Source organism: Chroicocephalus ridibundus, chromosome 5 (assembly GCF_963924245.1).
Source record: "Chroicocephalus ridibundus chromosome 5, bChrRid1.1, whole genome shotgun sequence".
Classification (NCBI taxonomy): Eukaryota; Metazoa; Chordata; class Aves; order Charadriiformes; family Laridae; genus Chroicocephalus; species Chroicocephalus ridibundus.
The window spans coordinates 5,744,250-5,758,275 of NC_086288.1; the positions used below are offsets into that span (position 1 = coordinate 5,744,250).

At 53.8% G+C, this 14,026-nt stretch overlaps 1 protein-coding gene across 2 annotated transcripts; it reads right to left on the minus strand.

Moving 5' to 3' along the window:
- Window positions 1-8,305: 8,305 nt before the first annotated feature.
- RCHY1 (ring finger and CHY zinc finger domain containing 1) lies at window positions 8,306-13,856 on the minus strand. Of its 2 annotated transcripts, XR_010071329.1 has the most exons (10): window positions 13,724-13,856; window positions 13,525-13,644; window positions 13,274-13,389; window positions 13,130-13,208; window positions 12,579-12,623; window positions 12,418-12,476; window positions 11,822-11,894; window positions 11,436-11,462; window positions 10,927-11,047; window positions 9,687-9,914 (listed from the first exon to the last, which is right to left on the minus strand). XR_010071329.1 is itself a non-coding variant. In XM_063336678.1 (9 exons), the coding sequence occupies exons 1-9, from the start codon at window positions 13,778-13,780 to the stop codon at window positions 9,786-9,788; spliced, it is 753 nt and encodes a 250-aa protein (XP_063192748.1). In that variant the 5' UTR covers window positions 13,781-13,855; the 3' UTR covers window positions 8,306-9,785. The 2 variants fall into 2 exon arrangements, 1 of the variants encoding a protein (XP_063192748.1); XM_063336678.1 differs by lacking the exon at window positions 11,822-11,894 and having other exon boundaries at window positions 8,306-9,914; window positions 13,724-13,855.
- Between the last annotated feature and the right edge of the window lie 170 nt (window positions 13,857-14,026).

Here is a 14,026-nt window from a genome sequence, read left to right on the forward strand (position 1 = left end):
AGCCATCACCTTCACTTAAAAAAAAAGTAATACGATCTCCAGGGGAATAAATTACTTTTTTTCACGAAGGAGAACAGAAATGGGGCATCGCCTTCTGCAGGACACCGAGAGTTTCTAGGAGGAAGGCTTGGCCAAGAAATTAAGGCAGTCCTCATCAGCGCGGGCTCATTTCAGGTGCAGATTCACACTTCGTCTCTGCGTCAGCGCCCAAAACCGGAGATGCCGCCGCCTCCTCCCCGGCGCCGCCGAGCTGCGGGTCCGCAAGGCTGGAATGTAAAGTTTACTTTCCTGCTCAACCCTGCGCTTGGACGCTTAAAAATTGATTAATATCTCTTGCCTACAACGCAAGGAAGAAGCTGGACGTATTTTTGGGGCTATCCCGGGGTGAAAGGAGATTCCTCGCTTCCCGCAAGAGCCTGGGACCAGGAACCGTCGCCGGTGCCGTGGTGTAAGCAGCAAGGCAAAGCTTCTGCCCGCCAGCGCTCGTCGAACAGGTCAGGTGAAAGACGAAAGGATGGACACTCCACCTCCCGACAAGGGCTCAAGCCTCCCAAGCCCATCGCTGGGTGAAAAAGGGCTTTTTACAAAACCGCTTGTCTTTTTTGACGGCGCTCACTGCTACGGGCGGAGAGGGAGGCGCGAGGACGCGACCCACCGGCAGCAGTGGGTCGTGATAAATCCATCACCTTCACCCGCGTAGTTTGGAAACTGAGCCGAAAACAGCGGCTCTGTGCGGCGGTACCACCCCCTCCCCGCAACCCCGACTCAGAGCATCCTCCGGGAAATGAAAGGGGTAAGCGAAGCTGAGCCGGGCTTCCAGCTCGGGGCCAAAACCAGCCGGGGAAGGGCTGGGTACCGCAGGCTACGGCCCGGAAAAGCTCCAAAGTATCGCTGGGTGAAACCCGGCGTCGGATAAAAGCTACAAGGGCGGAGGCGGGGACGGCGAGCGAGATGCAGGGATGCCCTGACTCTGCCCCGCCGCGGGGATGGTAAATACGTCGCTTTGCGAAGAATAAAGCGGCGGGAGTTATTCCAACTAACCCCACGGAAAGCCCGGAGCTCTCCCCAAGCCACGCCGGCCCCTCCGCTAAACCCAGACAGCCCCGTCCCATCCCGCCTGCCCCCAAAACACCCGGGCAAATTCGGCTGCCTGCTGGATGCGGGGACTCCCTGGGTCCCAGGAGATGGGTTCTGCTGGAGGAAGGATGCTGTGCCGGCAGTTCTGACGCCGGGGCAGAGGGAGCTGGTGCCGAGACCGCACCGAAGGGCTTTCCTGGGTGACCGCGCCGCAGACACACCAGACTTGATGTTCCATTTATTCACGCTGCGTCCAGCCTGCGACGCGGCTGGTGCATTTCTATCTGAAGGGCCAGCAAGGGCCAAGGCGCAAGGCCGCCCGAAAAATAACGGATGTGCTCGCCAAGTGGAAAAAACACTTCATGATGGGGGATGACGCCCTCAAAGGCAGAACTGCGTTCAAGGCGATGCCTGCAAACACTCCCCTCATCTTCCCACCTCGGACCCTCCAAGCTCACCCTGGGATTTCTGTCTTCCCCCACTACTGTGGCAGGGCAGCAGGGGAAAAAAAACCATCCAGGATACGCCATAAAAATAAAGACTTTCTTTTTTTCTTCTCTTTTTGAAAAAAAAAAAGATGAGGAAAACTCTCTGCCACCGGCTTGGTTTATTTACGAAAATAGCAAAAGCCCATTTTTCCCAAAGGCTTCCCACCTCCCCCACTCCCCCGCCTTTGGCTCAATCTCATCTCAGAGATATTTTATTTATATAGCAAAAATAGCTTGCATAGCTCCGTGCGGAACATCCCCTTCCCCTGGTCCTTTGGGCAGCGGCGCTGCGGATGACGTGAGCCCTCTCCAGGTCTCCTGCCTTGCCCTCACCGGAGAGGTGCTTTCACCCCCATTGCCAGGCTCCCTCTGCCCTCCCTAATCGTGCTTTTGTTTTGCTCGTTTGCGAATATGCTAATATCCCATCAACACGTCTCCGCGTGTCGTCTTCTCAGGCTCTTGCTGGTATTAATGGAGTGAGTATTAATGACCTATTAGCAGAGACAGCTCTTGGCTGCAGCCTCCAGGAGCAATAACGCTCGTTAGATGAAGTAATTACCCCTTCGGCGAGAGCAGGGCGCGTTAAGCACCCAGCAGCTCCGTCCAGAGCTGAAGGCGTCACCTGGTCTTTGCACCGCACGTTCCTACAGCCCCAGCCTCCAACAATAGTCGCTTCCGCCAAAAACCCCCCGGAAATATTGCGACACGAGGACGAAACATCCCCGAATTAGTTTCTGTAGCTCGTTTAGCACTGGGGTGCTGTCGTCTTCAGGTGCCACTCCTATTCAAAGGTCACTTCTCAACGGGGAAGCCCTTTCCTTCAGCTCTCGCGGCTCACAACTACCTCCAGTCAAACCGCTTGGCCTTCAGCCCATCCCGCTGGTCTTCCTGGGTGCTATAGAAAGATCTGCGCGTTGGGTTTTTGTAGCCCTTTATTTTATTTCTCAGCCAAGAGCAGCCTCAGGCGCCCAACGCAAGCTAGGGGAAGTCTTCTGCTCCCCATTGCCCCAGCACACACGGGGCTGGGAGAAGGTCGGAGCTTTGGCAAGCAAACAGCAGCTCTGCCCGGGTCAAGGGGCACGACCGGGAGCCACCGGCCTCTGGTGGGACCTCCCCCTTGGGCGAGCAACCTCCCAAGGGTGTGCTGGAGCCCACCCACCATCCCGCCACCTCCACCGCTCCCAAAAGCCACTGCCAGCAGCTACGAAGAGCCAGGAGCTCCAGGTGTTTAACTTCTTGCTCTGTGTTGCCAACAAAGCTACTTGCAAGCGCAACCAGAGAAGTCGGTGTTGAAGGCCTAAGCGCTTCTCACAGGTCTTCGGCTAATCCATCGTTTCGCAATTATTTCACAGGTTTAGAAAGGTGGGGGTTTTTTTCCACGGAGCACCCAGACTTCTCCCACCCACCCCGTCCCATCTGCTCAGCCGGGCGGCTGGGCTTTGCCAAAGCTGGACTTTGCAACTCCCGACAACCCCGAGGGACCCCAGTCCCCAAAAGCCGTAGGAGATGAGCGAGAGGAGGGAAGTGGGGGGTGGCCAGCACCCCAAGGTCCCCACCCCCAGGCTCTGCTCCAGCCTCCGCCACCCAGACCGGAGCCAGCTCCTTGCAAAAGATAAGGGAATCGGTTCAGGGGTCAGAGGGCGACTATTTCATGACGCTATCAAGCGACAAGTTACAAGTCCCGCGTGCAAACTCCCCCCCAACTCCAGCTGGGACCATTAAGGAGAAAAAGCAAGGAAACCACCCCGTTTCCAGCGCGGAGGTGCCGGCACACCCCTGGGCTAAGCCAGCCCTGCTTGGAGCCGGAGAGACAGATGCTCCGCTGGCCCTCCGAGTTATAAATAGCACCACACCACGAGCCTTTCCCTAATTGCGTTCCCTCCAGTTGGAAAGGAAAAACAGATGGTTTCTCTGCAGCCGGGCAGGGGCAGGACATCAGGCTCGGCCTCGGGGAAGCCGGGGCTCTCCGGCTGCGGGACAGGGGGGTTTAAGCCTGCACAGCTTCAGGGAAGGGTCTTCTCCCACCCAAGAGTGCTCCCCGCCTCTCCCCGAGCCCTCCCAGGGGGACGCAGATCAAACACACGCGCTGCTGCTGCTGCTGCTGCTGCTTCGGCAGCGCTCGGGGTTGGGTTTCGCAGCCGCTGCCACCAGCCGAGCATCCGCCAGCACTGGGGTACCGGCCCAGCACCCCTCCAGCTCCAGCCTTGCACCCACACCCCCGTCTCCGGGCACGCAGCCAGCTGGAGAGGCTCTGCAGGAGATTCCGATCGGGACAACCCTACTTTCCCCCCAAAATGATGTTGTTGGACCCAGGGCCATCAGACCACACCGAGCTGTTTTCTGCCAGCAAGCCAAGAACACCACCAGAGTCACTAAACCCACCCTTCCAGCCCAAAACTGGGGCGAGGCGGGGGGGAGGCGTGTGTCTCCTTTCCCAAAACGCTCCCGATCCATCGCCTTGCACCTTCCCGAGCCCCCAGGTCCTGCATCGTTCCGCTCATTGGCTTAACGAGTCCCTCTCCTGAGTTTTGCGTATTTGGGCAGGCTTTATTAACAGCTCCGCTGACCTTGGCTGTGCCGGCGGCCCTTGCGCCTGCTGGAACACCACGTTTTTCCCACAAGGCAGCGAGAATCCCATCTGCTCCCGATTTTGCCCTACGCCGGTGACAAGGCTTCATTGCGGGTGGCAGGGTGGGAGCTCCCTGCCCTGCCCTGCCGCGTTAGGGACAGCTTCGCCACAGCTCCCTCAGCCAGCGGGCAAGCCCTGGCCAAGCCAGCAGGTTGCCTTCATCCCAGGACCACCTGCATCCCTCCGATCCGAGCATCCTGCCCGCTCCCGGCAGCGCTCGGCTGCTCGGGCACATCCAAGCTCACGGAAGGATGGAGATGGGTGGCACCGTGCCAACTCCAAGGTCAACGCCATGTCTCTCCCCTCGATGCCAGCCCCCAGCAAGGATGGACAGCGGGCACCAGGTCACCCTTGGAGCCACCGCGGGTCCGCCTGCCCCACAACCTGCCCTGCAGACAGGTCTGACTGCCCCACAACTGCTCCCCCATGGAGAGGCTGAGCAGATCCTGCTGATCCATCGACGCAGAGGGGCCGGGATGCAGGGGACCCAGCACCCCTGGATGCGCCAGTCCCTGGGAGGACAGGATTGAAGCCCAGGGAGGTGGGAATGAAGCCCACCTTGCCCAACAGCACCGCTCACGCGCCGCTCTACAAGCCTGGACCAGCATCTCCAGGGGACGGGGCAGCAGAGCTCAGCGCAGCACCTCCCACCCCACAGCTCCTCGCCTGTCTCCGTTCCCTGCGTTTCTCTTTCCCACCTCGGAAAGCCATCCATTTTTTTTCCGCCGCGCAATGCAGTTTATTTCCCTGGCTAAGGGAGCTAAGGGGGGCTCGGTGCCAAGCTGAAACGCCACTGTACAGCGGGTCCAGCTGGTGGCATCAGGTTCCCCAGATGCCCCCCCCCATCACTTTGCAGCGGCAAATTCCAAAAGCGGGAGAGCAAAAGGTCAAAATCACCTGGATCCCGCCCCCGAGATCTTTTTCCCCTCCTCAACCCCAGGCAAAAAGTCCAGCTGGGGAGGGAGCTCAGCTCAACTACGGGTTTTCTTTCAGCCTCCTCTTGTGGTTGGAACCCAAATAGGAATATTTCCAGCAGGGATAAAATTAGCTTCCCATTTAGCATCGAATCTGCTTGGTTGCGGACTGGACCCGCACGGTTTCACAATTAGCTGCTCTGTCAAAGGCTACTTCGCGATCGAGTTTTCCAAAGTTGGCTTCCCAGCTGCGCCACGATGTTATTTATCGGCTAAATGAACCGACTACACTTTTGCAGGGAAAAAAAAAAAAAAAAACAAAAAAAAAAAAAGGAAAAAAGAAAAGAAAAACAACGCACAAGCAGGAAACAATTAGCCGGTAACGAGCAGAGCGCTCCGCAAGGGATAGCTGGGAGAGGCGCAGAAATTCAGCCTCGACCTTGGCGAGCCACAAGAAGCCTGTGCCGTCCCCCTGTGCTCGCCGGCAATGCCCGCCGTCCCCACGTCCCTCGTTCCCAGCAGACCCACTCGTCCCTAGGCTGGCCCCGCCGTCAGTTGCGAGGCCACCCCCTCAGCAGCAGCCCCGGAATAGCATCTCTCTTTAAAGATATATTTCATCCGGTTAATGAGCAAGTTGCTGGCATCTGTTTCTCCCCAGCAGCTGCTCGCAGGGACAATTTGCCTGCTCTGGTTTTCGTTGTTGTTTTTTTTTTTTCTTTTTTTAATTAAGGCTGGATTGGATTGGATTGGATTGGACTGCTGCTTCTAGCTGGCCCCCAGCAGCACCTGCTGGCTGAAGAGGTTCGTGTCCTGCATGGCCCACCACCACCACCACCACCGGCAGCGCTCGGGCTCCCGTGGCCACAGTGCTCCCCTTGGAGGGAGGAGGCCTGCCAGAAAGAACCATGAGGTCTTGTTGGACCCGCTGGGATAACGGCTTCCTTGCCCAAAGGCTCACCAGTATGGGTGCTGGGGGGAGCGATGGCGCCCCCAGTTAGGGTGGGCAAGCCCAGCCCTTCCCAAGGAGGTGGTGTGGACCTCACGGTCTCCCTTTCTCCACCCGCCAGCACAAACCCTTAGAGGCGCATAAAAGGCAAGTTACTGCTCGTGTCCCCCACCTCCAGCAGCACTTTAGATGCGCTCAACATCTCGCCACCTTCTGAAGGCAACAGCCACCAGGTGCCAACGAAGCCAGGCTTGAGCCCCATCCACACAGGGCACAGATAGTACCTATGACAACCCCGTGTCACGCAAGGCTTGCTTGTGAGGAACACAAAAAAGCATTTTGTCAACTGCTTACAGAGCTGCAGAAGGTGGGGCCACCTCTGCCATCAAGCCAGAGCACTCAGCACCTAGCCGGGGACACTGCCACGCTCATCTGCAGAGACAGCCTGCCCCAGTTTCGGAGCCCACGAGGACTAGACGTTGCTCCCCAACCTTCTTCTCGGCATCTGTTCACTGGTGGCTTTTTTAATACAAGAAGGGAATTAATAGCTAGTTCCTTTTCCTAGCTTTGCTGGACGCCCTCGGCACAACTCCCTGCCATCTCTGCTTCTCCAGCCACCACTGTGTCTAACCCAGATTTGCCATCCACAGGCTTCTCCCGTGTCAACTAAGAGTGTGTGTCCTGGTCAAGGAATTTTTTTCCCCCCCCTCTTCTTTGGGAGAAGGACCGTAACTGCTTTAATAATGCAGAAAAACCAACATTCCTCACATTCACCTCAAAGACCTCATTTGACATCAACATTTTCATCCCATTTACAGTTCGTTCAACCCTGCCTTGTCCTTTTAAAGCCAGCGGGAAGTCACTTCTCAAGCAGTAACAGTCAAGCAAGAAGAGCACCTTGAAAACATCTCAGTGGCACCACCTGAACCTTTTTTTGTCCTGCTTCTGGGCAGCCAAACCCGCCGTACCAAGCTGCTGGCAGTCACCGTGGGGCTCTAGATGTTTGGGCAGCAGTAGCCTCCAAGCAAGACCCAGCGGAGCAGCAGAGGTGGTGATGGGTGGTGGGATGAGCTCTGCTGGCGCCAGGCACCCAAATTCCCCTGCGCACCCAGAGCTGCTGCTTCTTCCCAGTTAAAAAAAATACTCCCCAAGTCCTTATGAGACCACAAAGCTCTGAGGTGACAACTCCTCCAGGCTGATACGAGCCCCATTGACCCTCAGGGCTTACCTGGGAGCAGGTCTCCATCCAGGGAGGGTAGTGAAGCCACCAGGTGACAGCAGACATTTGGAGGGAGCTCCAAAGCGGCAGGGAGTCTTGCTGGCAGCTTCAATGGAGAAACCAAAAGCATCATCCAGAAGCAAGAGGCGAGTTCTCACCATCTACAGGAGTTTGAAGTCAAGCAGAGATGTCAGCACCATCTTGAGTGAGGGAACACCTCGACTGGCCCGTCGCAGCAGGGACTCGCAGTCCCATAGTCAAATCAGCCACTTCCCCAGTCCATGGCCCTTCAGAGAGACGTTCCCCTCGATGTCCAACCCCAAGCCCCACACGTGCAAGGCTGGGGGAGACAGCCAGGAGCCAAATCACGCTCCTTCTACACTTCTGAAGACCACAGAGTCCCTCCAGCTTCCCTCATTTGAACAGCAGCCCCCAGGAGGAAACCACCACTTGGTGCCCAGCACAGCCCGTACCCCAACACCTCCAAAAAGGACCTTTCCCTAGAAGCACCCCCAAAGACGCTCCAGCACAACCAAGCACAGAAGCCTTACCTGCTCCCCCACCAAACACCCAGCTCCCCCCAGCACAGCCCCCAGGCTTTAATGGGCTCCAGATGAGCTGATGCAGCCCACCTGGTCCCACCACGCAGTTCCCCACCACGAGACTCCTCCACATCTCCACGGACAGGGGAGAAAGCCACCCCCCAACCCAAAGCACCCGCTGGGCCACGCACGTAGCTACGGTTGCCCACCTCCCTCGCACCGTGGGACAGAGGGGCAGGTTTGGGGTGGGAGAGCAGAGACCCGGACTTGAAGAAACCGGGGCAACGTGCTGGAATGACGCAAACCGCTCCGGTTTCACCTCGTGCCACAGAAATATGGAAATATAGGGGCTGCCGAGAGCGCTATTTTCATACGAGAGTGACGCGGGCCACGCGTTCAGGCATCTCACCCTTGTTTTTCAGCATCAAATCATAGTTTAAACTCGGCGGGGAATTTCCAGAGCAGGCGCGTAAAAGAAGAGTACACCAGGCAGAGTGTAATTTGTTTATTTTAATAGAGACGTTATTTTACGTTCGTTTATTTATAGCAGTGAGAAAAGCGCTTCAGAAAAAAGATACTGCAGTAAAGGCAAGCTACAGTAACAGTATCGTCCCAGTCCCGGTATTTCATACATAAAGGGCACTGCCAGATTAAGAAGAAAAGCAGCTGTTTTACGGTAGAACAAATTAAAATCAAGTAGTTGTACGGTGAAGAATAACTGGGCTTATTTTTATATTTTATTTCGCTATTGAACACTATTTGCATGTTCTGAAATTCTCTGAAACTAAGAGCTTTCCGTAACATTCTGTAATATTTAGGCTGCGAAACACCTTGGGCAGGGTGTTACGTGAGGAAGCGGCAGGGGGGGGAAGGTTTGTTGGGATTTTTTTTATGTTTTAAAAAGCACTCCTCCATTCTCTCTCCGGATACCATTAAAAAAAAACAAAAAAAAACCCCACACAACCCCCAAAAGCCACATAAAATTGGTCCCTGGCACTACTCGAGTGCTGCTGCTTTAGCAAACACCTCGGGCTCAGCCCAATTTGACGACAATCCCGACAAGACGACGACACGTGCTTCGCTTAGCGTACTTCATCGAAACACCATGCTACGCGCGCGTCTAAAAACCCTACACCTTGGCCCCCGTAACCAAAGAACGCAAAATGAGGAAGAAATGGGTGTAAAGGCGAGCGCGGCCGGCAAAGGAATGTGAGACAGCAGGTTGGATGGGTGTCCTGGGGAGAAGGCTGGATTTTTAGGCCGTTCATCGCGCGTAGGCAAGCAGGACAGCCTTGTTTTGAAGGGAATTCTGTGCGCACGCCGCGCGCACCCACAAATCGAGGAAAGGTGCGATTTCCGCGAGCTCGCGCTCTCCAGCCGCTTACACCGACGGCTCCGAGGCCCTGGAATGAACACATCGTTTAAAAGGAACAAAAGGTACCCAAGTAAGACTTCGCAGACGTCAGCTTTATGTAAAAAGGCTGCTCTCAAAGCTACCAATTTTCCCCCAACAGCTGCAGCCAGCACAGCTCTACCTCCACCGCCCGGCGCGCTCGCAACCTTCAGCTGCCCCGAAACATCTTCTGCCGCATCAGCTGCTCATCACGCCTCATTCTGCGTCTCATTAGTTATTCCGCTAGTAAACGGCTCTTTTAAAGGAACGCTGTTCTCTCTGGAAAGCAGCCTTCAGCGGGCATCACCCTGCTCGCTGGGGGGATTGTCCCCCAAGGGCCCGACCGCTCTGTGCCCCAGGTACTAGGCAGTGGGGCACAATTAGCAAAACTCCTTTGCACCCGCGTTAATTAAACCTGGTAACCATTTCACCGGTGTTGTAAAAAGTTGGAATAGATTTTTTACTGACAAGTGGGTGGGTTTGTTGGTTTTTTTTGTTTTTTTTTTTTCCTTTAAATAGATAAGTCTCTTCCGTGGCAGAGTCGTCCACGCGCGGCCGTAGGCAGCGGGTATCTCGGTCACTGCTCCTCCAGAGGCAGCCGGCATTTTCCATCTTGGGCGGTGTTGTATGATTCACAGTTTTTGCATTTCATGCCTAGGAGATGGAACTGCACCGTAGAGCGGGCATTGCAGTCGTTGCAAAGGATCTACACACACAGAAAAGAGACAGAGAGCGGGCCCTCAGCATCAGCAGGACACTCAATAACGGACTACAACCACGCTTTTAGCAACCACAGAACCAGTTTGGCACCGGGGGACAAAGCGGAAAATATCTTCCTTTAAAGACAGCAGGGCTGATTTAACTTTTCCACCTGTAACTACTCAGATCCCACTGTATCATCACAGAGAAATTGCCTTTTAGCACGGCAAGATGACTCCTCGCGTAAGTCGGGGACAGACTTTGGCTTCTTCTCTTGATGTAGGAAACCACCAGAGAAACCCTCAAGTGAAAATGAGCGCAGATTAACAGCAACACGGGCCACTCTGCCGTGCAAGTCAGGCAAGTGGGGGTTCCTCTCAAAACGGGCAGTAAACAGGTTTTTTCCCCCCCCCAATATCCTGACTCCAAGCGTCGGTAGGATGGGTTGGCTAAACCGTAACGGGTGCAGCTAAAACAGTAATGACCAGGGCTGTTTAATTCAGTGCGAATGGCGACTAGTTTCACAGTTCTGAGTTAACACAAAGGAAAAAAAAAACAAAAACAAAAAAACCCAAGAAAACAGAATTCACCTCTGTGTGCTAGCCTTGCACAAATCAACAGCTGGATATTTTTGCAGAAAACCCACCACGTTTAGTTTGGAACATGAACCTCCAAGCTCTTAAAAAACAAACGTTCCTGCTTTTCACCACACAGCACTAAGCACTACTGGACAAAGCAAGACACTTTCACAGACCAAGCCATTTCTCTGCCGCGTGGTCTTACAACACTAAGAGGTTGTGTTTTTTGGGATTGTTTTTTTTTTTTTTTTTTCCAGAATGCTTTTTTGTGTGTTTATAAACCCAGCAGATGAATACTGTAAGCCTACACACAACATCTCTTCATCATTCCCTAACACCAGACAACCCGAGGCAGGACAACTTCATAGTGCCCTCTGCTGCCAGTAACGTAAAGGCACAATCTGCCCAAAGCAGAGACATCGCGCAAGCCCCATCTCTTACCTCCACCATCATGTTCTGATACTCTGTGGGCATAGGAGTTTGCGCCACTTCGTCATCCAGCTGACGCCAGTACCTTGTCATATCTAAAGCCGAGTGCATGCACAAAGGACACCTGTAACCTCTGGCAGGAAGGAAGGAAAGAAAGAAAGAAAGAAAAAAAAAGTCTAAATCAGAAGATGGGAGTGGGGCTGTGAAACAAGTCCACCCAAAAGGACAAGCTTCGTATCACACCAGTCAAAGAGAAACACCGTGAATCAAAAAGTTCTTGCAAAAAGAACTCGAAATTAAAAGCCCCTTATCCCTTTAGGAGTTGGCTTTACGTTGTCGGGTACAGGACTGTCATCGTGATCTTTACCTCCTGAAGTATCATAAAATCATAGAATGGTTTGGGTTGGAAGGGACCCTAAAGATCATCTAGTTCCAATCCCCCTGCCGTGGGCAGGGACACCTGTTTGTAATCTGTCTGGACTACAACAATATTAAGAGAAGAGATATTTAGAAACACTTACTCTTTTAGCATATCCTCGTAACACGTTCTGAAAAAAAAGCACAATGAGAAGTTCAGTAAAAAGAATGCAATTACTGGCTGGTAACATATTTGGATTGAATGAAGGGAAAAGGCACACAGTTATCCCCAAATCATAAGTTAAAAAGCATCCCGAATCCAACTGAGAACAAAGCTTCCCAGCAAAATCACCAGGTACTTAGGCAAAAATACGGAGACAAAGCATGTTTGACTCCGTTCTAAGGTCTTCCAACCTAACACGAGGGAACAGAGTTAGTACTATGAAAAGCACCGCATGGTTAAAGCTGGCTAAAAAAATAGTGTGATGCATCACAAGGTAAGTTTAAGATGGACAGGAGCTGAAGGAAAATTCAATCTGTGGACACCTACATGAAAGACCGCACAAGGACAATGGGGAGGGAGGTGGAAACCAGAGAGCCAAGAGAGTAACAAAAAGCTGCGTCTGTAACACAAGATAGAAACAGAAAGGGAAAATGGAAGTGAAACGTGGTAATTATTCCTCCAAAGGCACCCCGCGCTATATATATAACATCCCTTTAAATTCCCAATAGAGCTTACAGTTTACGTAGCGCAACACAGCGCTCCATTGTCTTGGGGAGCTGCCTAAGGAGAGCTGCCACCGACCTCTTAAAATCTGCAACTGCCTTCTGCCCTAAAGAGGGACTTCCCTATAGGTTTACTGACGTTTAACTAGTAACAGAAGGAAATTCAGCACAGGAAAATTCAGAATGAACAGTACCCAGGTCCCTCCACCACCAACCACCAAAGTTTACCGCGGAAAGAAAACAACCTTTCTAAAGAAATTATTTCCTGATGAAACACAGACAGTCCCCAAACTGTGTGAATCCCTTAGAAACCATCTCTAAGCAGCTGGTACAGACTAACCAGGCCTATAGCGCCGCTGAGTAAACGCCACACACAAGGCAGCAGCTACTCCCCTTTCTCAAGTATCTGCAATGCTTTACCTGTGAAGAAGGTGACCGCACGGCAGAACGTGAGCTCCAACGCGAGATGTGTGAATGTCCTGTTTTGAGGCAAGTATCAGACCAAAGATGAGAAGATTAATTCAAACACAGCCAAAAATACAGCCGCACGCAAATCCAAGAAACAAAAGGAAGGAACTCACCTCCAAACATATTGGACAGTCCTGCCTGGAGACGTTTTCAATACACTTTGCAAAAAACAAACAAACAAAAATTATTCTACTGCATAAATATCTGCTTTTTTTTTTTCTAAACTCTAAAATACCTTTAGAACGGTAAGAAAAGACGTATGAAACATCACTGCATTTAGGTTTGAAGTTCTGAGAATTAGCAGCTGGCTTTGCATATTAAAAAACAAACAGCTTGAAAGTATACATAAGGAAAGGGCTCCCAGAACTCCCGCAGCAGCAAGCGGCCTAGCTTTTCCTATACTACAGCAGGAACCGGAGCTCAAACTTACACACTGTCAGAGCCGCAATCAACAGCTCCTTTTAAAGGGGAAGGAGACCAAGATGTTTATTTCCTATAGCTTCAAACGGCAGCTAAGCCAGCCCAGAAGCGCTCTGTGTTGCTGTTAGGTGCACTTAAAAGAGCCTGCTGGTCCGTATGGCCTCGGACAGAGCTAAGGCACTATCAACTTTTGTTTTCAAGGCGTTTTTTTTTCAAGATACGGAGTTAAACGGTGTACTCTTACCTTGTGCTTCCCCCGCAGACTCAAGCTTAGGCATAAATTGCACTTTGAACAGTGGAAAAAATCCTCCTTCGGCCCAATCCTGAGGAGAAAAGCGTCAGGCCAAGGCCGGGTCCCCCTCGCCTTCCCCGCCAGCCCCTCACGCACCTGCAGATCCCGCACTCGGCGCAGTGGTACTGCTTCTTGTCGCGGTCGAAGAGGTGGCAGATGTCGCAGTAATACTCCCCGAAGAGGTTGCGGCAGCCCTCGCAGTGCTGCTGGGCCTGCCGCCGTACCGGGGAAGGGGCCGTTAGGTGCGCTAACGGCCGCCCCCCCTACCACGCACCCCCCCCCCCCAAAATGGCGGCGGCGCCCCCAAAATGGCGGCGCCCCCAGACCCCCTACCTCCCCGGACCCACCTTCTGCAGGAGGCGGCAGCGGGTGCACTGCACCTCGGCCACACGGAAGCGGTCCAAGCGGTGCCCCTCGGCGCCATCGTGGCACAGCCGGCAGGCGTAGAGCTTCCCGCAGCACGGCGCCTGCGAACGGCACCGCTCCCCGTTAAAACCCGCCCCGCTTGTCCTTCCCCCTGCCCCGGAGGCCCCGCCACCGCCTCACCCGCAGCAGGCAGCCCCGCCGGTAGTGTTCGCAGCCCTCCTCCCCGCCCGCCGCCATGGTCACCCCCGCCCGGCCCGGACGCCGTTATCACTTCCGCTTTCCGCCCCTTCAACTTCCGCCGCTTCCGCTTCCGGCGGTACCGCCCCCTCTCCCCAGCAGCGGTGTGCGGCGGTGCCGCCGGCACTTCCAAATTAGCTCCCCCAGCCTCAAACCTTCTTTTCCCCCTTAAATCTTTTTTTATCCCCTCCTTAAACCTTCATTTCTTTCCTTCTTTTTTCCTCCCCTCTTCCCAAAACTTAACTT